At 45.1% G+C, this 20,480-nt stretch overlaps 1 protein-coding gene across 6 annotated transcripts in view; it reads left to right on the top strand.

Annotated features, from left to right (window-relative positions):
* Positions 1 to 534: 534 nt before the first annotated feature.
* Positions 535 to 20,480, top strand: part of LOC116938011 (tensin-3-like) — a 141,426-nt gene continuing 121,480 nt past the window's right edge. For 3 of the 6 annotated variants that reach the window (XM_032945183.2, XM_032945190.2, XM_032945175.2), the window contains exon 1: positions 19,650 to 19,772. In XM_032945183.2, coding sequence (XP_032801074.1) covers positions 19,692 to 19,772 — 81 coding nt within the window. In that variant the 5' untranslated portion in view covers positions 19,650 to 19,691. Of the gene's footprint in view, positions 822 to 3,732; positions 3,830 to 19,649; positions 19,773 to 20,480 lie in introns of those variants that run through there. The other 3 variants (XM_032945234.2, XM_032945222.2, XM_032945227.2) reach the window with 2 other exon arrangements.

The following is a 20,480-nucleotide window of genomic DNA, read 5'->3' as shown; positions in this document are numbered from 1 at the left end:
TCAAGCTGTTGTGATTCTGTTTCTAGTGACATTCGTGAACAGTTTATAAGTGTGCGATAAGAGGATAATGCGTCTGCAGTTCAAGTCAGTTGTATCGCCCCCTTTGTTTTCTGAATAGAAGAATGATTGAGGTGCCATTCCGTTCTTGTGGTTTCTCCCCCTCTGTGCGAAGGAAGCGCTGCATTTGTATTTTCACTCAAATTCACGCTTTGTTTCTACGGCTACAACATCTCTGGACGTTACCATTCAACGCACGTCGTTTGTTGTGCTGGAGTACAAATCCACACGTGGTTTCGCGGTTATTTTCTGACGTTGCGTTTATTGTCACTTTGGTTTGTGTGTGTGTGTGTACGGCCTGCAGGTGCATTTGCGTTGGGATGTTGCGCAGTCAATGCAGCGATAGGGGAGAAAAGGAGGGGGGGGGGGGTAGGTCACTGGGCGGGAGTGGGAGCCTATGTGGGAGGGGGAAGGTGTAGGGTGGCCGCCTGACCTCAGCGAGTGAGTGTGTGTGTGCAGAGGGAGGGGGTGTGTCCCATTGATCACGTATGCGCTCGGCGGTGCGTGTACGTGAGTGTGAGCGATGCCACGTTGGTCGGGGTTCACACTCGGCAGGTGCGCTCGCTCAGTGAAAGTATTTGCGTTGGGACGTATGCAGGTGTGCCTGTGTAGCCCTCTGTGTACGCGTACGCACCGTACACCTCGAGTGGACACAGAGCAGAGGGTTTAAAAAGAGAGAGAGATAGCCGTAGAGAAAGCTTTGCAACGGAGCTACCCAAGCGCTGGATTACCTTTCGACCAAAGTGCTCACGTGTCTGCCAAAGGTAAGGCTTTGTTGACTCAATGCTTTGTCCACATTCACAGACATTCACAGAGAAACCTCACACATTTACCCACATATACGCTTCCGCATACACGAATTCCCAGACAAATTGTGAAATATGTGGACATATGTGCGTGTGGCCACCTTCACGTATATTGCTTTTGTGAATGGCATCTGGAAAATGTGGCCCATGATGTTATTGGTGACCGCTGTGCTAGGCAGCGCCATGTGTCTTAAGGATCCCATTATGCGCTCGTGCAGCGCAAAACTATTCCATGCTGACGACACTCAAAGAGCCCCATCCATTCCTTGCCTTTGCTGTTGTGAGATAAACACACAAAGTTATGATTCCATGCGTAAATGTTGTCTAACTTATTTGTATAATTTACCACTGTTCTAATTTACATTGCTCGTAATATCATTACATGCCATCGTCACATCTTAGACTGGTTAATAGTTTATCCATTTATATTTCTGACTTTCTTCACTTTTCAGAAAACGTTTGAATAACCTTGGCAAGAGCACGTCTGGCTCCCATTCTGATATGTATACATCGATACTTTCATTGTGCAGTCTTAGTGTAGCTGTTCCCTATATTGTGTAAGGTCTTTTTTTACGTGATCTAGCCTTTGGCTTGTGAGCGCTTGGATAAATGCATCAATTCCCGTTGCAACGCGGCGCTCAAGGTAAATCCTCAATGTGCAAAACAAGTCATGTGCAAGAAAAAAAATTCAACAATCGAGGATGCTGGTGGCTTGGGTAGGTCTTCATCCAGCACTGGATAAATCATGGCTGCTGATGGTGTTTGCGTCAGCAGTGCATATTTGGCTACTTCCATTGTTGTTCACGTCGGTGAACAAGCACGTTCTTTACTGCTTGACAAAATTATGCTGCTGTTCTGTCTCCTCCGGACAAGTGTGGCGTTTCACCCAAACGCGCTATTGACTCCCTGACAACCTGTTAAAGTCCAGGCCCTGCCTGTGGTCGTCTCTATCCATCCATCTTTTCTGTGCGACGTCGTGATATTCCGGTGGATGTATAACGCTAATACAAATCCCATTTGTATTGTATTTCACAGTTCCATTTTAAATAACAAAACAGTCAGCAGCGGTGCTCAAACTCATTAGTTAGCACATACGGCGATGCTCCAGCAAAGTGCTGGTGCGTTGGCATGCCGCTGTGTGAACACGCAGGCAAGCTCACGCGTCATGTGATGTTTGCTGGAACACTAAAGTAGTTCATGTGTGGCGTCATAAAACTCCTTTCATGTCACCGGAGGATGGTGGCTACGCACGCCTGTAAATTGGTGGCTACGCACGCCTGTAACCCAGCACTGTTGAAGCAAGGGTTGGTGGACCACACGCATATTGTGACGACAAAAAAAAATCCCTTCCTGTGGCCGTCGCTGAGGTGCCATACCCTGGCTCGTCAGGAGAAGGCAGTACAGCAAGCGGACTAATCGCCATCTGTTTCCATCTCTCCGGGGATAGAGCGTTGCCCCCTCGCCTACGTCGGTTTTCCCCGGGTGCTTCGGCCTCCTCCCACTTGTATGAACACTCATTGAATTGGCTAACATCTTAAAATAAAGGGCCCAATGCAGGACCCCTCCTGAAAATGTAGTTCTGGATTTTAGTGCTGGATTTTAACGACCAATTATTTGTTTTTATCTCATGTTTTCTCCTATTAACGTTTAATTCGCAATGCATTGGTCAGTTGCCAAAATGATGCCAATGACATCACTGCAGTGTAAACCATTTCACTGACAGCAGAACAATTCCAGCTAACAGGAAAAAATTATGAGACTAAACGGTCAGGCTGCCCTCTTCCAATATTTACGTGTTCACTTGACTCCGGCTTGCACAAAATTGGTGTCGTTGTGGTCAATGTCTTGCCTATGGATTAAAAAATTTGTACCCTCTTTTATATACACGAAAAGCTGCCATAAACATCTCCACCACAATCTTCATCGAGACTTCTTCATAGCGGAAAAAGACACCGTGAATGATAATTATCGCGGTGAGCGTGTGTTTTTGTAACCTCTCGTAAAGCCCATGGTAGGGCAAGTCCCTTAAGTTTAATGTAGGGAATTACATATATATTTCATAGATATATTATTATAATAAAAAAGGCACTACTCTAGTTTGTAACTGTTGATCACTCCAGTGCTGGATGAAGGCCGAATCACACCATGTCGGCTCGGTATGTCCAATGCAGTAAATCGTCATATATAAATACCGTAAAGCTAAACATATACAACCCTCTATTTTATTTTAAAATAAATGCTGTAAACACACTGGACTGTGTACAGCATCGGACTGTTGCGTTTCGCGAGTGCTACATTTCTTATTGAATTACGAGTGGAAACGTTGCCCTGGTGAATAGTTCACCACCACAAAGGCAATGTGCTTTTTGGCTGCAGTCGTGGCCTTATTCGCTTGAACCGTGACCATCAGTGCACAATTTTACATTTGTCAGAAAGACCTTGAGCTCTGGCAGGACTAAGTTGACGTATCACTTGACGTTGGTGAATGGCGGGAGTGGAACTTGAGTTGTCAGGTTCGTAGCGCCGGACACAAACGGCAGTGCCATCGCCGCAACGCCGAAGTTGTAAACAAAAGCTGAGGTTTATTACTGAAACGAATATGTTTAATTTCGAGAGGAGGACAGGCGAAAAGGAGCTCATAAACAGAGCCCTTACAACAAGGGGAGATAAGAGCCCTTTACAATCATCCGAGATTACAAATATTTTGGGGTGGTCAAGCGTGTGGAACGGTGAAATTCCTTGAGCCGCACATTATGAATCTTTTATTTGAGTTTAATCCGTTGGGTTTTTAAAGCATGTGCCACATAACCAATGTTGTGCTCTCATGCTGTGGCGTGTGTGTGCCGTGTCCTATTTCCAACATGTGCAGGGATCGGATCTAAAGTGCCCTGTTGTTGAAGTGGCTGAACGTCCGGATATGACCAGTACACCTCGGTCCTGAAGCCCTAGGTGAGCTTTGCCTTTGGGTAAGTTTTTTTGCACGTGACTCCGACTAATGGTGCAGCTTTTACACTTTGAAACTGCACTTTGAAACTTGCCCTTTAAGGTGTGACCCATGTGGTGCTGAGATCAGGAGTTGTGCAGGTTCACATTGAGTGGATGTTTTTTTTTTTAAACCAGACAGTCGCAAGGAAGCAGATTTGCAAACTTTGACAGAAGGGATCGGCATTAGGTAGGGTTTCCTGAAAATTCAGCACCATGTTACTGTTCAAATGTTTATATTAATATGTGTACCCAAGTTTAATTAGCAAACGTGTACGTGACGAGATAATACATATTCATAAGTTATCGAGGATATTTAAGTGTTTTTGGACTTCAATAGCGATTAAGAAGTTATGTTGCTTCAATGCTCATTTCAAAAGAAGCCCCTATCGTAATTTTTATTTACCCATTTGAGAATCCCTTGATAAATTAAGATTGCACTGGAGTAGCGGTAGTCATGTATGAAACATGGTTATGGCAAAAACAAACAAATATATGTCTTTGCTAAATGATCGTAAGAGGAACGGTAATCTATAGAACTCACGTCTGACAAATACGCATCAGCTACAATGTTGACCATTCTCATGGCAGTGATCTGACTGTGCCAGAATTTGCATTCGCTTTCGACTGACGTTATTATTGTCTTGGACCAGTCTTGACATTGCATTCACAGTAAATCATTTGGAAGTGTAGTATTCACATCTTGGGGCTTGACATCCCTTTCGCCTTGCTTTTGGAGTGTGTGTGTGTGTTCGTGGCTGTAAAAGGTGCACTGCGCTCCAAACCCAGCGACCCGAGTTCGATTCCCGCTCACGGCCACCAACACCAGTGACTATTATCTGAATCGGTCCTGGGCCTCCCCTAGGTCGACTCAGCCTCAAATGAGTATCTGGTGCGGTGTGTACAAACATCGCCACTCGGGAGACAAAGGCGGCCGGGAGTTGTTGCTGGCCACCCCACCCCCTCGTGTGCCGTGCCGTCCTTCGTAGATTTCTGCTCGCTAACAGCACGTGCCCCAAAAGTTTGTAAAGGCTGTACGGGGGATCTTTGTCTTTGTAAAAAGTCCCAGGGGGCTTCAGCTGAATTCCACTTTTCACTACCAGTCCCATTCCATACAATGTTAATTGAGCTCACGTGTGTGTATGTGGCCGAAGTCAATGAAGATTACGTGTAGACAAAAGTACACGTAAAAAAATACTCCCCGGGTTCTCTGTATCAACAAGCCACGGAGGGGATATGTCTGGTTGACGCACCGCCACGTACACTTTAGTGACGCGAGTTGGATTCCTGGCCGGAGTTGACGTCACTGGTGAGTGGTTTCTGAACTGAGTTTTGGGAACCCCCCCCCCATTCACCGACCCGCATTGACCAACAAAGGTGACCAACATCGCGTGGGAGAGGCCTTCATCGAGCAGTGACAGAGTGCTGAGAATTAACAAGCCATAGACAAGTCTTCATTATTATTTTGATGACCTACAAAGTAGCTTCTTCCCAGGTCTCTCGTCAGCCGGGTCACTTCTCACTGCTCCGCACAGTAATTCTGTAACACAGTCCACGACTATAATTCACTTGTCACCTGTAAATCTTGTTTCTGACAATCTGCCCACGGGAATGCATGACCTATGCAAGCAGTGTAAATGTGTTTTTTTAAAGAAAGTAAAAAGTGAGTCTAAAACTAGAATCAATGACTTCAAGCCGCTCGAACACAAGTTAGGGTACACTGTATTTCTAAAAGTGTTGTATTTTGTTTTGTTCCACAACGGAGATCTGAGGTTATAAACGACCTCTATAACAACAACAACTGAGCTGGCGGCTGTAATGGCTACAGATTAACCGAGGGTGGAGCCGATGCAAAGGCCAGCTCTTGGCCCACGACCCCCAGCCCTCAGCCCGCCGAGTCAGTTCCATCCCCCCCCGCCCCCCACCACCTCAATAACCCCTTGGGATCAGATTCAGGGGCAGACCCTTCACCCTGACCCCCAGTGTCATGGAGGTAGGCCCTAAACATCCCCCGAGAAGAAAGGGAACGCAAGTTACAGGGGGTGCTGCCCCCGTTCGTTCCTCCCTTTGTGTGCTTAATTCTGGATTCCGCACTTGCAATTCAGCGGGCGACTGTTGGATTTGATTTCCCTTGCGCCTCAAAGTGCCGCCTACGGGGCTTGACAAAAGCAAAGTTGCTCTTCCTTTTTTGAGCATTGTTTTGTTTTTGTTTGTAACTTCGTTTGTTCGGCGCGAGTGTGACCACGCGTAAGCGTTCATGTGTCGCCACTTACTCCAAACTCGCACGTGATACGGAAGAGTCCATCGCTCGTGTGCTACGGGGCAGTGGCGCGCGACGTGCATTTTTTGCTTCCCGGAAAATCAGTTCCCCGTGTCCTGACAGATGCAAACCACAGTTCATGAATCTAAAGCTGCGCTTAGTACGAAACAACATTGCTTAAAACAACATGTCGGGAGATAGAGCATGCCGAGTGTATCCCAGTGGCCGATGTGCCATTCTGGTTGTGAGTAGACACTCTGAGCTAGATTTCATCGACACTTTGGATGCAATTCGAGGCTGGCTCTAAATGAGCCGCGGTGATTTCTCCACCATGTAATCGTGAGTGTCCTGTGTTTGTGCCGTCTGCACTCGACGTGTTGAGTGGGATCAACTGCACGGAGCTTCATCTGCTCCTCCCTCATTTGGAATGCCCTTGAAGAGCCAGTGCCGATACAAATGGGCCTTTTAAAAAAACGTATTTTTTTTACAATGTCATTTTTTATTCACAAATAAAATAGGGCGGAATGTTGGTCCATTGTTTCAGTAACTGTGCATATGTGTAGAATCCTCTACGACTCTCAAAACCGAGCTCTAAAAGTTCGCGATTGTCTCATTTCATGAATCCATTTCTGCCTTCTCCTGATCTTCAAATGATCTTTTTTGAGATCAATGTTTTTGCTTCATCAGATATTTATAAAGGGCTCCATCCTCTTGCACACATCGCAGCTGTCACATACTCATCTCAACTCCCCAGAACATAGTTACAAACTTTACTTGTGCATCTCGTCTTCACAGAACCCATTACTAATAGTCTTGAAACACCAGTGAACCATTATTGATGTACGTACATACGTATGCATGTTGCACTTCTTTTGCACCGTTACGCAGCCAACCGTGCTGGTCGGAGGTGCCGGGGGGGGGAGAGAGTTCTGGTCTTGAAGGTACAGTCACAACGTGGGTGTATTATTTGTCCCAGATGCCATTGCTTGATTTTTTTGCAATGTACACCCTCCCCCATTTTATATCCTTCTATCACAATGTCCTGCTTCTCTTGAGACTGCTGTTGGCTCGTACGAAACCCACTCTGCCGTTATGGACAGCACTTCAGTTGTTCAGGGCAGCACTTTAATGCATTTATTTTATTTATTTTTCTCTAAAATTACTTTATAACCCAACTCGGAGTGTGTGTGTGTTGTTATCGCAGCTGATGATTTCGTGAGGAGGGCGAGTGCAGGGTCGATACTGGGGCCAGGCTACATTGGTGGGCTTGGCGTCTATGGATGGGAGGTGAAGAGGGTCTGGGTGGAATGAGGGTTTGTGGGAGAGTGGAGGATATAGTGTGGGGTGGGAGCAGGATTGTCTAGGGGTGCACACGAGGCTGAGAAAGAGGGATTAGAGCAGTGGTTCTTAACCTGGGGTGCAGCGTGCATCCCCTGGGGGTACGCGATGCCCTTTCTGGGGGTGCGAGACTCGTCCATATATTTTTAGAATGCTAATAATCGAACTAAAAATTGACCACGGGCACTAAAGTACAAGTTACTTTGTTTCATCATACCTGTGTATTTATTAAGATACGTTTTTTTACGATTGAGAACCAAGGCGGTGCAAGGCTGTAGTAAAGGTTAGGAACCACTGGATTAAAGGCAGGGGTGGGCCCTCTCGAGTTTGTCATTTCAGATGCCCAACCCTCCCTCGATGTGGCCCAGGTATTGGCACGGAGAGACTTTATAAGTTGAGCTATTGGAGTGATGTCGCAGTTCGCGTCGACATGCAGCTATCAAAATGAAGCTCTGCCCACTTCACTTAGTGGCTCGCAATATCTCCCAGAATGCATCCTGCACCCCACAGAGTATGCTACACAAAATCACACTGAGCACATGCCACACAACAGAGAGCACGCGTCACACCACAGAGAGCACGGGTCGCACCATACCGATCACGCATCATACCACAAGCAGGCATCACATCAGAACACACATCACACTGAGCATATGCCACACAACACAGAGCACGTGTCACACCACACAGAGGACACATCACACCAGAGCACACATCACACCACACTAAACATATGTCACAGTACAGAGTGCACACACCACTGCACAGAACAGATAGCACCACATTGAAGATGCGCTGCACATTATAGAACACTCAAACCATACAATTACACCACACCACACAGATCATAGTTGACAACACACTGCAATTCTAAAAGCTGAATTGGCACTGAGAAACTCTTTGCTCGCTAAGATGTTTCTGGCTGCATTCTCTGGCAAATGTAGCATTTACAAAAGTTATGACTGATGGCATTAATGTGTCCAGCAGCAAAAATGCATTATTGAGCACAGAGGGAAATGTAAAGATGATATTTCTGGCAATGGCCATTCTTCAGACAAGTTTGCTCGCCAGTGATGAAGGGCAGACGGCAAACACGTTTGTACTAGATCTTCCCAATGTACACTTTCGTGGTAGAATTTACAAATGAGATGAATATATGATTAAGCATGCGAGTTAAATCAGCAGGACAGTGTGGGATGTGAACAGACTGCAAAAGCGTGGAGGAATTGACAAAAAGAAGGAGAGTGGGAGGGAATGAGCGAGTGAGAGGGAGATTGAGAAGCAGAAGGAGTGAGATCGTGCAGCAGAAGGAGTGAGATTGTGCAGCATAGGGAGTGAGATTGTGCAGCAGAGGGAGTGAGATTGTGCAGCAGAAGGAGTGAGATTGTGCAGCAGAGGGAGTGAGATTGTGCAGCAGAGGGAGTGAGATTGTGCAGCAGAGGGAGTGAGATTGTGCAGCAGAGGGAGTGAGAATGTGCAGTAGAGTGGAACTTGCAACAAAGGGAGTGAGATTGTGCAGCAGAGGGAGTGAGATTGTGCAGCAGAAGGAGTGAGATTGTGCAGCAGAGGGAGTGAGATTGTGCAGCAGAGGGAGTGAGATTGTGCAGCAGAGGGAGTGAGATGGTGCAGCAGAGGGAGTGAGAATGTGCAGTAGAGTGGAACTTGCAACAAAGGGAGTGAGATGTGCAGCAGAGGGAGTGAGATGGTGCAGCAGAGGGAATGAGATTGTGCAGCAGAGTGAGATTGTGCAGCAGAGGGAGTGAGAAATGTGCAGCAGAGTGGAACTTGCAATTGAGGGAGTGAGATTGTGCAGCAGAGGCAGTGAGATTGTAAAGCAGGAGTGAGATGGTGCAGCAGAGGGAGTGAGATGGTGCAACAGAGGGAGGGAGATGGTGCAGCAGAGGGAGATGGTGCACCAGAGTGAGATCGTGCAGCAGAAGGAGTGAGATGGTGCAACTGAGGGAGTGAGATTGTGCAGCAGAGTGAGATGGTGCAGCAGAGGGAGTAAGATTGTGCAGCAGAGGCAGTGAGATTGTATAGCAGAAGGAGTGAGATGGTGCAGCAGAGGGAGTGAGATTGTGCAGCAGAGGGAGGGCGATTGTGCAGCAGAGGGAGTGAGAGGCAGGAAGCAGATCGTGAGAGACAATGAGGGGAGAGTGAGTGTCCAAAGTGGAGAGTGTGGAATTTAAGTTTGGGATGGAGAGAGTGAGGAGAGAGAGTAAATATTTTCCACTCTAAATAAAGTTAATGTTGAGTTGTTTTCAATATTTTTTCTCTCCCGAGTTTTGGTTTTAAGTAAAAGCTCCAGTAAGGTAAGCACACTGGAATGTTGAAGGAGGGTGGTTGGGTGTATGAAGTTGAAGATTCAGAGTGGCCCGCTGTGCTTTACCTTATTTGGTGAGTTGAAGGCTTCGTAAAGGCAGTGGTGTGCATGGCTTACTGTTATGCAACCACCGACTTTGCAAGAAATGAAAGCGTATCTCTATTAATTAAATAATAGCATACGACGTTTCGATTGCAACACAAGCAATCGTCATCAAGTACTAATGAAAACGAAAACAAACCCAGTAAACTTAGAAATATAATGCAATACAACACAGAGAGTCGGCCAACATAACAGTTCAACACTCTACCTGGTTGATTACGTTCTTCCAAAGATTGCTAAATTTGAGAGAGAGAGAGAAAACACAGACATGGAAACACATAGACATACACATACGCAGAGAGAGATAACACAGACACACAGAGAGAGAGACACACACATAGGCACACATTTTTTATTTCTACGTGACTTTACCGAAACAACCAAAGAGTAATTCCTGCAGTCACGAAAGCTCCAAATCAAGTTGGTGTCTCTATGACTGTCTTCCGCACTCGAAAATAATTCTCCACGCAGAACACTGGATTAATGTGCACCGTGTCATCCACGACACCAGGGTGTGGGATCTGAAGATCAAATAATAATTCTATTCATTTGATCTTCTCTTTGAAACCCAGTTCCGTCATATGTGGCCAACTTCTCGACCTTAAATATGCTTTGTACCCCAATAGAATCAATAGAATTAATTAAAAAAAGTTTTATTACACTTTTCACTGGACTGCTCAAATGTGTAGAAGAAGGAACGCGAATACGTTAAGCCATGAATAGTGAATAGGCAAGAATGACTTGATGAAAAAAATACTTAAGAGAATGTCAAATTTAGCATGGAAGATGCCTCTTGATAATCTGTAGACTAGAAAGGATGGATGGCTTTAATCAGTGAACAGCATATTGCTAAAGTTACGTGAACTATTGTAGCCACAAACTCGATTCAGCGAGAAAGGGAGCAGGGTAGAATTATATATTTTTCTGTCACACTGTATAATGCCTTATACAAACATTGAAGGCTTGCGATCCAGAGGTCGCCGGTTCGATTCGATCTCCCGCCTCTGTCCACGCAGGAATATTACATTGGTTCACCGCAGTAAGTTGATCAGTAGGTCTCACGTTGCATGGTAGAGCGTGGGAAACTCCCACCTCTTGAGCGAGCAGGCCAAACAGCCTCTTGGTGCGGTGTTTCTCGAACTTGTTTGGCCCGTGGACGACTCACTCAGCCGATGCAAACGTTTACACCCAGCCCCTCACCCCTGGAGACAAAAAATAACCCCCCATTAACTTCTAATTAGATTCGAAGCTTTCGTGACTGCAGGAATTAATCTTTGGTTCTATCGGTAAAGTCACGTAGAAAATCAAATCAAATAATGCTAGAATACGACGTTTCGGTTGCAACACAAGCAACCATCATCAGGTAAGAATGAATGATAAAACACAGAAACGGAAACAGAATATTTAAGGCCTCGGCACAGATTCGTTGTCCATCTGTTTGTCTTGGTGTGTGTCTCGCTCTGTGTGTCTTTGTGTGTCTCTCTCTGCATGTGTGCCTGCCTATGCTGTTCCCGTGTCTGTGTTTTATCATTCATTCTGACCTTACGATGGTTGCTTGTGTTGCAACCGAAACGTCGTATTTATATTACTATTTGGTTTTATTTTCTACGTCACTTTACCGAAAGAACCCAAATACCCATTCACTTCTCTCTCCGAATACCAGTTGATGGCATTTGGATCGGGGTAGTTTACCCAACTTCATTTTATAAATTAAACGTGATGAGTAAAATATTCATCAATATCCGAAACAGCGCCACTGTTGTCCGGCGGACCAAACTGCATTTGCATCGCAGCCCCGCGAACCAACCTGGACGGGCGTCCCGGACGACCCCGGCGGTTACCGGGGACCACACGCTGAGAACCACTGCAGGCGAAGGGGCAGGCCCTTCCAGCGGCAGCGGCACGAGCAAGCGATTGCCAGTGCTGCACCTTCACTCGGTCATTCCCCGTGGGAGTCTTTAATCGGCAACGGGTTCGGAATGCGTTTGGTGGCGGGAAACCTCCAGGCGAGGGCCAGGTGCGAGTGACGCTACCGAAGTCGTTTCGCCTGCTCACACACACACACACTCCCTCTGGCCCTCGTGGCTCTCGACAGCAAACGTTACGGCGTGTGAACGATGAGCGTGGCAGTCACACGGAACGCGCAGCGACCCGGCCCCCGCGGCTGGGGCACGCGGACACCGCGCCGTCGCGATCGGAGCTGTCGCCGCGTCGGTACGCAACGTCAAGGGGTGCCTCCCCACAATTTGTTCGTTCCAAAGTAGCTTTGTGCGACAATAATTTTACATCTTCTTTGGTTCTTTCGGTAAAGTCACGTAGAATGAGAATAAAATAATAAATTGATAAAATAAAATAACAATAATATTCTCACGACGTTTCGGCCACAACACAAGCGGCCTTCATCAGGTGAAGGGAGCGAGACTGTCTGGTAGGACAGCGCTGGAGTGAGAGAGCCACGTTCAGATCACGGCTTTTAAGCTGTGTGAGAGGAACAAAGAGCCTTGACGAAGGAATTAGCATAAAATTTAGCATTGAAAAGGCTGAATGATTAGCTTGTGACTGGTCACAGAAATAGCTATGTTAAAAGTTAAAGCATACACATCCGCAGAGGCACCCATTGTTAAAAGCAATTAGCATAGAATTTAGCATTGAAATAGCTAAATTAAGGCATTCGCTTGTAACTGCTACAGAAATAGTTACGTTGAAGTCAGAGCATACACATTCACCGAGGCACTTAGTACAAATCAAAACAGGAGAATTTAGCATTGAAATAACTAGGCGAATTTAGCATTGAAATAACTGGGTGATTTGCTGGTGACTGGTCACAGAAATGACTACACATCTGAGCTATTCACAGTACTATATAGTGAATCAATAAAAACTAAAATATAAATTACCTTCATGTTATCAATAAACTCTATATTCTCCAATCAGCTAAGAGTTTATTGATAACATGAAGGTAATTTATATTTTAGTTTTTATTGATTCACTATATAGTACTGTGAATAGCTCAGATGTGTAGTCATTTCTGTGACCAGTCACCAGCAAATCACCCAGTTATTTCAATGCTAAATTCGCCTAGTTATTTCAATGCTAAATTCTCCTGTTTTGATTTGTACTAAGTGCCTCGGTGAATGTGTATGCTCTGACTTCAACGTAACTATTTCTGTAGCAGTTACAAGCGAATGCCTTAATTTAGCTATTTCAATGCTAAATTCTATGCTAATTGCTTTTAACAATGGGTGCCTCTGCGGATGTGTATGCTTTAACTTTTAACATAGCTATTTCTGTGACCAGTCACAAGCTAATCATTCAGCCTTTTCAATGCTAAATTTTATGCTAATTCCTTCGTCAAGGCTCTTTGTTCCTCTCACACAGCTTAAAAGCCGTGATCTGAACGTGGCTCTCTCACTCCAGCGCTGTCCTACCAGACAGTCTCGCTCCCTTCACCTGATGAAGGCCGCTTGTGTTGTGGCCGAAACGTCGTGAGAATATTATTGTTATTTTATTTTATCAATTTATTATTTTATTCTCATTCTACGTGACTTTACCGAAAGAACCAAAGAAGATGAATCATTGCAGTCACGAAAGCTTTAAATCGAAAAATAATTTTACAATTTACACACGTGTGTTACACGAGCAGGTGGTGTTTCAGAATTTTCCAGCATTTTCTGTTTAACGATGCCTTGTTTTGATTTAAAGCTTTCGTGACTGCAGTAATTCATATTCTTAGTTTTTTCGGTAAAGTCACGTTGAAGGGAAACAACAAAATAATTAAATATATATAAAACAATAAAAATAAAAAAATAAATTTTACGTATATATTTAATTATTTTGTTGTTTCCCTTCAACGTGACTTTACCGAAAAAACTAAGAGGATGCCTTGTTTGTTTTGTGGTGGTATGATCATTTAACAAAAAAAATATTTTTTTAAATGTATGTTATCTAAGGAAGTGGGTGGTGTATGACCTCCGCTGTGTTCCATCTTGGCAAAGTAGTTGGCTGCATTCTGTGATTTTTTTGTTGTTGTTGCACTCGGGCTGTGCTCGGCACACCGTCCTTGAGGTGAACTGAAATGAAATGGACTCCCTTACAATCTCAGCGACTTCATCTGGGAAATGACAGAAGCTGAAATGAAGCAACACTGAAACTGAAGACTAAGCCCCAGTGAAAACCGGAAGTTGCGTCACCTCTTTTTTTAATGCAATCTCGTGTCATTGTTGGCCACTGTTATTTTGGAGTGTGTGTCATCTATTCAAACATTTGCCCTCCCAGGTTGTTACAGGGTGACATGGTGCACGAAACACGGTGGTTTTATGTATTGGCGCGCATGCAGGCACACAGACACAGGTGTATGCACAGGTGCAAGCACAGGTGCGTTTGGCATGCTGGCGCCGTTGTTGCGTGAGAGTGGATTGAATGATGCACTGTTTCTTCAGCTCATGATGCGTGCAACAAAGTGTGTGTAAATGAATCAACATTTTTTAAATATATATTTGACATGTCATTTGTCTCAGCTCATCATCTCTCCAGGGTTGATAACATTAGTACCCATTCTTGGAAAAGTGAACGTTGTTTCTCCTGATAGATGGACTCACCTCTGCCATCGAAACATGGAATTTCCACCACTGGCTCAGGGCAGTAAACGAGATACATTCACTGCCTCACCGATCATTTGAACGGGAAATAACATTGACTTTGGCTATGTCATGTGTGATATGTTAATGTCACCCCTATAGCCACCACAGGTGCTCTCACCACTGTTAAAGAAGAGACGTGATTCTGTATGTAAATCGGTCACCCTGAATCAAGAAAACTCAACATCACTTTGCCTCTACTGTGTAAGGGTGCAGGCAATATCCAGTGCTTTGAGCGGTTGACCAATCACATTGAGGAAAGTTTGTAAGTAACTGCTGTTGTGCCGCATGATTTACAGATGGATACCCTCCATGGGCTTTGTGTGACACTTCCACATCTTCTGCTATGACTTTAAATTCCTCGCTGCCTTTCCGTTTTGCTTCATTCCACATGGCACAAATTGAAGTACTGCAGTATGCTAAATTGCACACGCCACAAGCATTCTGTTGTGACTTTTCGTTAAAATTAACGGTATATTGTGAACGTCTATTCACGATGAAGCATACGCGTGGCATTCTGTCTTACTAGAAGTGCAACAATTAATCCCACGTGGTGATTCAAGACATTGTCATTAATGCAGGGGTCACATTTCTATGCAAGAGGTGATTATTTTGTTGTGACATTACAGTACATGGCAGCACCTCGTCTGGCTGTAGTGGTGATGTAAACCCATTGCGTGCATTTCATATGAATCGAAAAGCATGTTGCTTCGTACACATGTAATTCGATGCACATATTGCAAGCTTAAGAATGTATCCTGTTTAAGGTGGCTGAATTGGCACAAAGACTAGACTTTCGAGCTGGCACCGTTCAGATACTAGGTTTTAATTCCTGGTAGCCTCCTGTGATTAAACTGCATTCTCAAGTATGGTGAGTTGATGGTCGTTGCCTGGTTACCAACGACTTTACAACAACAAAAACACATCATATTAAATGTCGTTCTGCGCTTGAAATGAATACATTTAATCTGTGAGAACAAAACAATATTCAGCTCGTCTTGCAACAGACATTACACTCTCGTATTGCCAATGGGAACGTGCTGGCCCCCGGTGTGCAGAACAGAGGTCACTTGCAGAGATCTCATAAGTAGTTCTTTGACATCTGCTTCTGTGGGATGTTCTAAAACAAGGGATTGTGCTCTGCTCTCTGTTAAAATGCCCGAATGGATGCTTTGAACCATGGCACGACGCCGATAACACGTCGGAATAACTTCGGGGAAAAGACCACAAAGTTGTCCCTCCAATCCGTGTTATATTTAAGGGTGCGTGCGATACCTGGTGAGTTTGTTTTATATGTTGTATAGCATGAACTAACACACATTTAGATGCTGCAATGAACAGTGATGGGTAACAAACGGTAATTTATGTTAACAAAAAAAAGTGGGTAAAATACGATTAATATACGAGGACAATGCTTTATACAATCTGAAGATATGTAAATGTCATTACAAAATGCACATTTGTCAAGTAACATAACGAGCAATTGAGACTTATTGAAAGAAGGCTTCATGAAATCAGTAATGTGCAATCACGCAGATGTAGGTAATTATCCAAATTATTTTATTCTCAGAGCCATTTCCACTTCTTGTCATGTGTCAGCTTTGTTGCCTGATTTTGCATCCGAGTGGGAGCCACTTTCACAAATGAGGCACTCCAACCTCAATGCTCACATCCCAGTCGGCCGCTTCTTTAAATGAATGAACGAATGCCGTTGATGGTTGTGTTTCTCACAGCATTTTTCCGAACTCTTAGAAATGCCACTGGGGCTGCGAATGCCTTTGTGTGCTGACACTCCAGTGCCGCATCAAGAATGTGGCATTTTGAAGGTATTGGTGCCTTCCTCGGCCACCCCGCTACGAGTCACTTTGTGAGGAGCTCCTTTAATAGCAAAAGCAGAGAAAGGGGGCTTCCTTCACAGGCCATGACTGAGAAGAGCTCTCGGAGAGATGTGTGCCCTCGGTATTTCTGTACAAGCCGTACCCTTCTGCTGCATATCTAACCTCCATGTGATTGTAGGTGACTGTGTTGGACAGGATGTCCGTAAAGCCATAGTCTGTTATGAAAGAATCATAGTTTTACAACAGTTACAACCGCGTGGTTAAATACTCGGATTATGTGAAATTTTTAGTGCATGCCATGAAACTAAACATTTGAGTGACCTTCAACAGACTAATTTAAATTAACAGTTCAGAGCAATTCACAACACGTACATGTGATATGCTTGTAATTACCTGATACTTATAAATCTCGATCCGATGTGTGTTGCCAACGGCATGGCAGAAAATGTGGAGGCTAAGAGGGATGAGGCTCACACAATAAAACATTCTTACGAACATATTACCAAGTACTGCAACGATAATGTTGAACATTCTTGCTGCATCGTTGCTTTTGGCCAATTGAGGAGGAATTAAGTGGAGGTGAATAAAGGCCCTGGCAGTCAGTGTTCCTTACAACCATATCGACCACATTTTTTTTTTAAATAGCATATCGGCATTGCTGGATTGAGAATCCTCTGTATAGTATAGGCCTGAAGAGGCACTGGAGAGACGAATTGAGATGGAGAAATAGGTGGAGTGAAGGGCGAAAAGGAAGCGATGGGGATGTGTGGAGAGAAAGTCTGAGGAGTGAGAGTGATGGTGACAGGGTGGCTTTTAAGGCGGTTGATGCACGATGATTACAGACACGGGCTCTAGTGGGTGTACTTTAGACATGCGCTCAATCTCGGTTGTTTGCTGCCATTTGTGGCTTCTTGAGTTCAAATCCCGGTCAGGGTCAACTTTGCCCATAATCCTTCTTTGGTTTGAGCAAAATTAGACTTTTCTGCTGGGTCGGAAGTAAATAGTGGGTGTCTAATGGTTTAAACGGGTCCCTGCCGTAATAATATGGAATTATATTTAAAAAATAGAGATGACTATTGTTCATGAGTGCTCAAAAATAATCTTGGGGGAAAAAAGGCGGTCCTATGTCCAGCAAAGGCTTAAAATCGAGAGTACATGAATGAAGCAAAATGCACCAAAATAATCAAAAATCCACAGAGATATACCATGACTACGATTCACCGAACATACATGTATGTATTTACATTAGACATGTCAGCAGACATACCAGCTACACGGAGATAACTGAAAAGCAGCCACGACAAGAAGTCCACAATCACATGCTAAATAAGAAGCAACCATTTTGCTCGGCTTTATATTTTTTGTTACCATTGCATAAAACGATTTCAAAATGAAAACATTAAATTATGATTCACTTGCCTCGTGAAGAACATTCTTGACAGGGCATTTAAAAAGGTATTCAACCTTGTATGGATAATAGGTCTTATGAATCGAATTCAGGAGTTGTTTTGTGGCTTCATGCTTCTCATTGAAGAATGTTATATTTTTTTTTACAAACAAGCAAATTAATGTTAGTGGTCAGTATTTTGTTAAATGCAGTGTGAAGTGAGCGTTATTGTGCCTCTTTAGTACGCCATGATCAAAACAACACCCCTGATCTACATATATACTGTACGAACTTGCATACCTATTCAATTGTTCAGCGTATGTTACATATTACATGCAGTATTTAAAATAGGCCAGTATACGATATGGACATATTCCGTGTCCGGCACTTCCCACAACACCAAACATGTGTACCGGGCACTTCTCAAAATGTTTCCTGTTCCTACTCAACGATGTTTCTTCAGCGAGAAATCGGCTGTTAACATGGGCTACAGGACAAAAATATGTCGCACTCATAAATACTGCTTGTATGTATGTACATGTACTCAGCAGAGCTATTTCACGCACGACTCGTACGCCCATTCCACAGAACATGACAAAAAAAAAGATACATTTTCATCTGTTCTTCCAATACGACTGACAAAAATAAGGCATTATGTTGTTCAACTTGGGGCAATAAGATATCACGGGGAGTGATGGTTGGAGGGTGGGGGGGGAGTCGAGGGGGGCGGGGGGAACTTGGAAGCTGCTGCGGAATCCCACACACCCGGGGCTTCTTATTGGACTCATAACTTCTTTACAACCGGACGCTTATTATGGCACGTCGTCATAACGCCGGTAAACAATCCTTGCAAAATAAAAACATATTTGCAGCAAAGTAAACTCTTTATATGACCGTGCACAGAGCTATTGCGCTTGCAGCAGCACGGGGAGTGGCGTGTGTTACTCCACGTGCCAAGACGAGATGTCTGTGTGTGTGCATGTGCGCGCGTGTGTTGGTATGTGTGTGAACATCCTACATGCAAATTATCTGCTTTGGAAATGTCTCCACTCTGAGGTCCCACCGTTAGAATTAAAAAAAAACAATATCCCACCCGTGAGAAGCGGGCAAAGTGTTAGGGGCAAAATGTGACAGTTCACATTGGTGTTTATAATTAACCAGACGGTTGATCAAAATGCTGCTCCTTAACAAAGGGCATCACGAGAAGGACAGCCATTGATAATTGGCAGGGCTCCCCTAATGAATGGGTAACTTGAGGGCTGCCTTATGCATTGTCGGGACCAGCCCATTGCTCCTATCCCCCACCTCGTGTTTTGCTCCCCCCCCCACCCAAACCTTTCCCCTCTCTCATCCTCCTCTTTCTCCAACTCCCCCCTCCTCTGTCTCCATCGGTCCCCGTCTCCCCACCTTCCCACACATGTGGGATGAGTGGTACAGCCCCACAGGGCTCCCAGTGGCCACTTGTTTGGTGGGCTGTGAGTGGCACCCCTCTAAATGTGGCCCATTGGTATCGGCTGCTCTGGCGGGAGTTTGGGGGGTGAAGAGAGAGATATACAGAGAGAGAGATGATGCCATCCGTTCGGGATGAACATGTGTGATGGGAAGTGCAATGTGCTGTGGTCTGTCATAGTGTAGAGCGCTGTGGTCTGTACTCAAGTTAGTGGTTTCAGCCCTGCATGGTGCAGTGTGGAACGAATGGTGTTGCTGCTATCTTGGCATGGTGTTGAATCTGGCTTGGGACTGCTGCTGCTGCTGACAACGCAGCGTTTTTAGTGTGGTGCAACTGTGTGTGGCGTCGCGCGTCGTGCTGTGCAACGTCACTTTTCGAGTCGTCTGGCGTGTTCCTCGATTGGGTCGTGCCGTTACCGCGGCGTGGAGGCGGTGGGTGACTGAGAGTGTCGCAGCTCGCTCCGTCCTATCCTCCACCGTGCTCGCGCCTCGTGGCCTGCCTCCTCGCCGGGATGCCCTCCGTCTCTGTGCGCCTGCCGTGCCGGCGTAGAGGCCGCCGCGTCTCCTGGGTGTGCGTCTCCTGCAGGCTCGTGGTAAGCTCCCCCAGGATAGCGTAGCCAGTCTCGTTAGGTAGGACTCGCATGGGGGGGGGGGTGTACACAAGTGCACGGTCAATATCTTGACTCGCCGGGCGACGGCGGGGGAAGCATTGGGCGCGTGCCACATCCAGCACGAGTCAGACACCCACGATGATCACGACGTCAAATTTGCGGGCCGGCTGATCGTTCAGCGGCTGCGAACACGGAGCCGCAGAAAGTGATTCTTTGTGTTTGTCACACGCATTTCGCTCGCTCGGCAAATTGTGTTTTCACTGCAATGCTAATGCTGAGCAGTTTTGTCGTACTGTGTATAGGAAGGGCATGTTCTGTTTTTTTTTCTTCTTCTTCTATATTCTGGTGGTGATAGAGTGCGTCATCCTGCTGTCATTGAACTTACAACTGCTTTACAAGTGTAACGATGCTGGTGTTTTATTCCGCATTCTTTACGATTTGTTACCAATCGCTCCTGGTTGATATATTTATTTTAACGCAATGACAACATGTGCATCACGTACATTAAAAAAAAACATCTCACGTGTAATTGTCGTTCCCCTTACAATGGCTCAGGTCTCACTTGAAAACACATTTTGCATATCTGTTGGAAAATGACGATGTCAAGTTAAAACATAATTATTATTATTATTATTGTACACAGCAACGGTCTTTATTTAGCCAAGAGAGAATCCCAAGACTATTTTTCAC

This window comes from Petromyzon marinus, chromosome 4 (assembly GCF_048934315.1).
Source record: "Petromyzon marinus isolate PM22_M1 ecotype Great Lakes invasive population chromosome 4, UKy_Petmar_22M1.pri1.0, whole genome shotgun sequence".
Lineage (NCBI taxonomy): Eukaryota > Metazoa > Chordata > Hyperoartia > Petromyzontiformes > Petromyzontidae > Petromyzon > Petromyzon marinus.
The sequence above is the reverse complement of the archived record's forward strand: the minus strand, read 5'-3'. Positions and strand labels throughout refer to the sequence as shown.